At 27.7% G+C, this 7,629-nt stretch overlaps 1 protein-coding gene across 1 annotated transcript in view; it reads left to right on the top strand.

Moving 5' to 3' along the window:
* Positions 1–643: 643 nt before the first annotated feature.
* Positions 644–7,629, top strand: part of LOC107444875 (membrane metallo-endopeptidase-like 1) — a 27,011-nt gene continuing 20,025 nt past the window's right edge. The window contains exons 1-4 of the mRNA XM_043045410.2: positions 644–768; positions 3,050–3,123; positions 4,427–4,501; positions 6,346–6,504. Of these exons, the coding sequence (XP_042901344.2) occupies positions 3,054–3,123; positions 4,427–4,501; positions 6,346–6,504 (304 nt within the window). The 5' untranslated portion in view covers positions 644–768; positions 3,050–3,053. The remainder of the gene's footprint in view (positions 769–3,049; positions 3,124–4,426; positions 4,502–6,345; positions 6,505–7,629) is intronic.

Below are 7,629 nucleotides of genomic sequence, written 5' to 3'. Positions count from 1 at the left end.
AACATTTTAGTAAAAAAAAAGCAACCATATTTCTGGTTAATAACACCAAAATATACGGCGCTTAAACTATTCCTTTGGTTATTTTTTGGTTTATATCGCAACGGTTAACTTAAAATTCTAGTTTTCTAAATTGTAGATCTTAAGCACACATTTACAAAAAAAGTATGAAACTCAAAAGTAAATTTAACCGAATAAATTGTTTTTATGCCATGTTTTAATGGATCACGACAAAATTTTCAAATTTTAACACGTACTATAAAACCATCTTTTATTGTTAATTTTATCGAAGTCATTACCAAAGTATTTGGGTAAAAATTACCGAACTTTTTGGTTTTTCGGTGTTCCAATAGAGCCAAAAAACATGGTAAACTTAACTTCACCAAATTCTGTTAGCTTTCATAATACTTTTTTCTCAGTGCAGAATAATGCATAACAGGAAATGAATTTATCTCATTTTATGGCTAAAACTGTAAAAATTATTCTAAATTTACTTCTGCTACTGCTTTCTTTAACATTAGAAATTAATAAAGCGAATAAACCTACTGTTTGGGGATCATAATCGAGTTACGTATAAAACTTTGCACGTCATCTTACTGTGATACTAATGAATGGGAACGATCAATTAGAACCTACACACTTATGAATCGAAACATCCTGTGCGAGTCCAGATGCTTCCCGTTTTCCTTAGCGGCTTACATTCGAAAGTTAAAAGGCGATGTTTTTGTGTACGTTCATATTACATTAAACTTTGTTTTTGGCGATTTCAAGGTAAGTTTCTTCATTAAATGTTTGAAAAGTTTTTCGTTTATTTGCTTCAATGGAATATTAATATTATATAGATAATAAGAATTTTTCTTTTTGTCTATGAATTGAAATTTTGTCATGAAAGTTTAACATTTCCGAGATATCTTAAGATGTGCTTTTAAATATACGATAAAAGAACAAATTTCAATTACTTTCTTGAAATATTTCGAATGAATATTTCAATTAAATACATAATGAATATATTTTTCTGTTCAAAAATTACTAACTTGTTATAGAATGCAATTTGTACCATGTTTCAAATTTAAAGAAAATAAAATCGAAATAGAGCTGGATTGTTTGATGCGTTTAGATAAGTTAACAAACCACCAATTCTTCCAAGATTTTAAAATTAGTACCAAAGTTTGTAGCTAGATGCTATAAAACATTGTTTTCTGTTTTATTCATTCCAAAAGAAAAAAGCTGTACTGGAGATAATTAGTTTTATCCTCAGACTCTGTCATGCTGTTGCTGCAAATCATGGCTTGTTTGAAGATCTTTCTTTAATAGTTTTCCTAGTAAACAGCGCCATCTTTTGATTAGCATGGCAACTAATTTCTGAACTCGTACCAATGGTCACAGCAGATCGCAGAAAACTGTATATATTTCAAACGTTTTATTTTGAGTCTGGCTCAGGAGATAAAGTTTTCGCTTTCCAATGAAGTTACCTATGTTCGATTCTCAACGATGACTGATTGATACAAACTCTGCTTCCGGCTCGCACTGATCACAATGCTGATGCAAAAATTTCCACAGTGGTAGACTGATCATGGGATAGAATTCCCTTGCCGTCGTGAGATTTGCCGATGCTTTCGTGATTTTTCTCCCCATGTAACGTAAATGCGGGTTAATTCCATCAAAAAAGTCCTCTACGAAGACAACTCCGTCCCAATTCATGATCCAAGAGCTCCCTTGTCTTCTGGGTTCAGTATCCCTAAAATTAATAATTACAATGAGATATGATACACATAATAGTCAGTAAAGTAACTTTTACGATACAATATAAATCAAGAACCATTGATCTTAAATGTATGTATACAATATTGCTTGAAATAAAATTAGTTTGCTTATCAAACATACTCACTGCTGCTTGCTAATCAATCAAACAACAGAAATTTTTTTAACAAGAATTCGAGCTAGGCTTAACGAAACCGAAGCGAATAGAAATTAAAAATTATAAAGTTATTAAATATAATTGAGATATATTTAATAATGTAAATATTCCTATGAGATTATAATTATCTTTATTATGCAACTACAAACCAAATTTTGCTTCTACAAAATTTTGCTTCTCTTTTCCTATGGAATGTTCAGCATCGTGCGAAGCGAAATCAAACCTTCATTTTCTCTGCTTGATTGTAAAAAAATAATTTTGATTATCTGATGGTTCCCAAACGACGCCAAAATTGGCGAAAATAATTCACGAATGGAGTAAATGCATCTGTGCTTCGTGTAAGTTTTATCAATTGTTTGAGTTTAGATTTAGCTACATTCTTTAAAATTGTGTGCCCGCTCGATTCGGTTTTAACTTAAAATAGCACGCAGTTTTTAGTGTTTTTCAACACCAAATGTGGATAGGTATTAAACCACAGTTTTTACAATTCAGATTTTTCATCTGAAATATCTTAAATTTGTTTCTAATTTAGCCCAAAATGCAAACTATTTCGTCGTCACTTTAAACTTTACACTTCAAAGTATGATTACATTAAAATATTTATTTCATTTCAAAGTATGAACAAATAATATGCCGTAAATATATAAATAAAATGGTCACAAAACTATGAATGGCGGCTTTTGGAATCATTTATCAGATAAATAAGAACATCTTTTGACTAAGACATTTTATAGCCGTAGATTGCAACGTGTTCAAAATATGCATATTAACATAGAATATTATGAATACATAAGTTATAAAATGTATGAATGCAGAAATATTTTATACTGTAACTCTGGAAGACAGCATTCATAGTTTCAAAATTTTCATACTTGAACCATTTTTGTCTTTTAATGTGTTTGCTGAAGATTTGAGCTTTACGTTTTAGATTTCTAAATTTAAGTAGTACTATTAAAACAAAAAGGGAAGGTTACTAGAATTTAATTGCTTCATGCATTAAAATATATTTTAGTTTTGCCTTTCGCTCAGAAATCAGAATTTATGGATTCATAGATTTAAATTATTTTCTATGACATATTTAGGGGAAGGTATGCAATTATATTTTATTTTGGCGTGTTCAAATTTATTTTATAGCAGGATGTCAACTTCACCTTTGCTTCTTGCAGCGACGACAGCTCTTTTCTTCTTCGGCACTTTTCACGTAAAAGGTAAGTAACAGGTATTTTCGGATTCAATTACAATACAATTTTTTTTAAAGAAAGAAAGCAAATATTGTATTATCATTTAGTGATTTGATTTTTCAATTAATTGTTTTAAAGACAATTAATTTTTTTTAAAGAAAGAAAGCATATATTGTATTATTATTTAGTAATTTGATCTTTTAATTAATTAAGAAATTAATTGAAAGAAAAAATAACTTGTAATTCGAAAAAGTTTTTTAAGAAGGGAAAGCAAATGTTGTATTATTATTTAGTGATTTGATCTTTCAATTATTATTATATATTCAAAGGAAAGCAAATGCTGTATTATTATTTAGTGATTTGATCTTTCAATTAATTAAGAAATTAATTGAAAGATCAAATTAACTTGTAATTCAAAAATTTTTTTAAAGAAAGAAAGCAAATATTGTATTATTATTTAGTGATTTGATCTTTCAATTAATTAAGAAAAACAATTTGACACTTGTAATTCAACAGAGGCTTCAACAAACTTCCATAAAATCTCAGTCATTAATTGTAATTCATTGCTATAGTACGAAAATTAGGTAATACTACAATATTTTAATATTTTTTATTAAAAACTTTTTTTTATATTTTAAAAGTTTTCTACACTGAGAGAAAAAGTATGATTAAATCAAAGGCATGAAAAGGTATCAAAATTACCAGAATATCGTACAAATGACCTAGTTTCTGGTTGTTTGGTAACACCAAAAAACTCGTTAATTTTTACCAATTCGCTTCGACATTGATTTTGGTAAAATTAATGATAAAATATAGCTTTATAATATGTGATGTAACTTGGTACTTTTATTATGGTACCTTAAGCCATGGCTTAAAAACAGTGTATTCGGTAAATTTACTTTTCAAATTAGTATTTTTTTCAATATAAATGTCAGGTAATAAGTACTATGTCAAGTAATAAGTAACTTTGAAAACCAGAAATTCCGGTAAACCGTTACCATATGAATGGAAAAACTTCTAAATTAGTGGTTTAACTAGTGTATATTTGGGTTTATTAATCAAAATTACGATTTTTTTCGAAAAAGAAATGTCATTACCATATAGTACGGTAATTTCACTAGAATTTCCTCCCAGTATTTATAGCAAGAACGGCTAGATTCCACTCTTGATTCGATATAGAATTATTTTTTTTATTACGGTGGCAAGCTATGATTAAATAACTTAATCATAAAAGAATGTTCTCATAACTCGAAAACGGAAAATAATGCGTTATTTAGAGTACTGTGTTATTCAGTATTATGCCCGTGAATTGATTCATGTAATGTTTCAGAAAAAGATAAAGAGGGAGAAAAATTAAAGCCAGTTGAACCTGCCGTTTGTACAAAAGAATCTTGTCTGAAATCAGGTAAGTATAGAAAAATATTTAAAATTTATTCATTTGATTTGTGTGAAAATAAGTTTCATTTAAGAATAAAGATCCACAAGGAATATAAATTTTCATTACTTTCAGACACACAGGACTGGATAAAATAAGGAAAAAACTTCTATACTAATATATTTATTACATTTTTCAAGAAAATACTTAGCGAACTACTTTATAACTTCAGAAGTGTTTAGATGTGATTTCGCATACTTCTGAATAAAGTTTAAAGCTTTTAGAGGTTTGAGGGACTAGCAATAAATTACAAACAGAAAATAGTGTTTTTGAACACCTTATGACAAAAAATGTAGGAATAAATTTGTAACTTATAGCAATTATTTTGGCTATTATTTGCGATTATGGTGCAAAAGTTTGTAAGCCTAGCTTAGATATTTATGGAGATACGGACATTTTTATAAAAATAAAGTTTTTGTTTTGTCTTACGCTTTTTTGGTGTAACTTTAAAATTATAAAATAAAATAAAACAAAATGTTCGGTAGCAATTTAAAATTAACTAATTATTAAATACTAAATTATAATTCTTAACTACAAACGCTCCCTCCAACCTCTGAAAGCATTAAATTTCATTGAGAAGTATGAGAAATCGCATGATATAATCACTTCTGCAGTTATAAATGATTTTCTAATTACTTCTTGAGAAATATAACGAAATGCATAAGTACAGAAGTGTTTCTATTATTTTGTCCAACCCTTGTAGAAGTTTTATATCTTTAAAATATGGATGCCAAATTAGCAATAAATGCTGAGCATAGATGATAGTATAAAAGTCTAAATAACTGCACACAATGATTGTAAAAAACAGCTGTATTTCTCTAACCAGAAAAAAAAATTCTTAATTAACGCAATTTATTTGGCAATTATTTTCGCTCCAGAATATTATTTTATCAGTAAAACTAGGGTCAACCACGGCCTTTATTTTTTGTTATTACAAAATAAGGTTAAGGTTAATGTACAAAATAATTAACTTGAGACAGCAACAAAAGCGTGGGAAAATAACAACACTAACTTTAATTTGAATGCACTGCTTAGTTTTTCAATTTTTCGCGTATCGAAATTTATTTCTTTTAATTTATAGTTTTAGAGCGAAAAATATATTTAATAAGAGGACACCTCACCATTACATTTGAGACAGATGGTTTTTTGTCGGTATAATGCAATACAAATAAAAATAAATTCATAAAAAATAAATTTTACAAAAAATTATTTTAAATTGGGTAGTTATAATTTACGAAAACTAAAAAAGAATAATATATAATCGATTATTTCCTTTAAAAAAATCCTAATATTTTATTAGTTATAAGAATTAGATAGTTTTTTTCTCAAAATTTTTAAGAAAATATGAGCAGAAATTTATTTTTTAAACATTTGAAATTAATAATAAGTATGAGATTTTTAAACATGAAATATTAGAAATTTAGGTTGAAATTTAAAAAGAAAATCATCTAAAACATAAAAGCCCCAGTTCAAGGCATGTAAATATTTCATAAATATTGCTTCTCTTACTTCTAATAATACTTATATATTCCCCTTTTTAATTCAGAAAATGATTGTTTTTTAGGTGAGGTATTTTCTTATCAGAATTTTTAACTGATTGTAGCAAATACAATATTACTTCAACTTTATAAATATTAATTAAAGCAAGAAATTTTTTTGTTGTTGAATACTTTATCGCTTCTTTCATATTGTTATTACCAATAACTACTGTGCGTATTATATTTGCAAATAATTTTTTTTGTTTAACCAAGATGTTTAGATTTGAAAACTTTATTGTTACTAATGGATCTTTTATTTTCAAAATTTATTATAAGCCGGAGCTATTTTGGATAAATTGGATCAGACAGTGCATCCTTGTAAAGATTTCTATCAGTTTGCTTGCGGTAATTATTTAAAGACAGTTTTGCCAGAAAACGTAAATGTGTTGTCAGTCACCCAAAACATGGAGGATGAAGTACTTATGCTTATATTTAGTAAGTACGATGGTAGTTATTTACATATTATTGCATTTTTTGAATTTTAATTATTTAATGCTATTATTTTGTACAGTTAAGCAATTGTATTGCAAGAGAGTATGAAAAAGGAGAAGTTAATTTGAAGAATACTTTTTTTTCCTTAAGTAAATGATGTATGAAATAAATTTGTGAGTCTGAAAAAGTTTTTGTCTGCACTTTCCGTAATCGTATATACTGTTAAAAAAGATTTCTCAAAATTTAGTAGAAGTATATGAAAATAGCTCCAAAACAAATAATAGTCGAATTTGAAAACACCATATGTTCAAAGTTGAAACAGCATATACTTATTTTTGCACAAAATGCATAGTCTCAGAAGTGATATGAAGAGAAAAACGTATGAGTGATGCTTTCGTTGGCTACCGTATAGATTCAGACCATGGATTTCCGGATTTTTAGTAGCATGCTCTAACCACCATAGTTGTACAGTCCAAACCAGTTAGGTCTTGGAAGTTTTATATAAAATGAGAAAAAACACACTTAAAATAAGAAAAATGTAATGGGAATTAATATATCACGACGTGATGTTGAGTCACAAAAAGTCATACATCATGATATACTAATTTTACCATTTCAATAACTCAAACGGTTGGATTTGGAAAATATAGTCCCAATCGCTTAGTCAGAAGATCAGTGATTTTCATTTTACTTTTTGCTTACTTAGCTATTTCTTGAAATATTTTAAGCGAAAGGAATATATAAAGATTCTTAACTCTTCCTGAGTTGGATTGTATCACTATGATGGTTATAGAATCTTACTACGAACCCAAAATCCTGTTTTAATTTTGCTTACGAGGTGTTTTCAAATACGAATATTAATTCTTTCGTTGTTATTTTGATGCATTTTTTCCTCAATTTTGAGAAACCTTTTTTTACAGTGCAGTTTTTTAGATTTTACAATTTATAATTATTCCAAAAAATATTTTTAAACAGCCGTCATTACTGATCACTTTGTATAGAAATGTGAGGTGTGAATTTTTGTGTCCAACACAAGCAGTTATAATGTAAATTTAAATATGCAAGATAATCGGTGCATTTTTATGAAAAAATAGCGGTCTCTCTCTCTCTCTCTCTCTCTCTTTATAT

This window comes from Parasteatoda tepidariorum, chromosome 1 (genome assembly GCF_043381705.1).
Source record: "Parasteatoda tepidariorum isolate YZ-2023 chromosome 1, CAS_Ptep_4.0, whole genome shotgun sequence".
Lineage (NCBI taxonomy): Eukaryota > Metazoa > Arthropoda > Arachnida > Araneae > Theridiidae > Parasteatoda > Parasteatoda tepidariorum.
The sequence above is the reverse complement of the archived record's forward strand: the minus strand, read 5'-3'. Positions and strand labels throughout refer to the sequence as shown.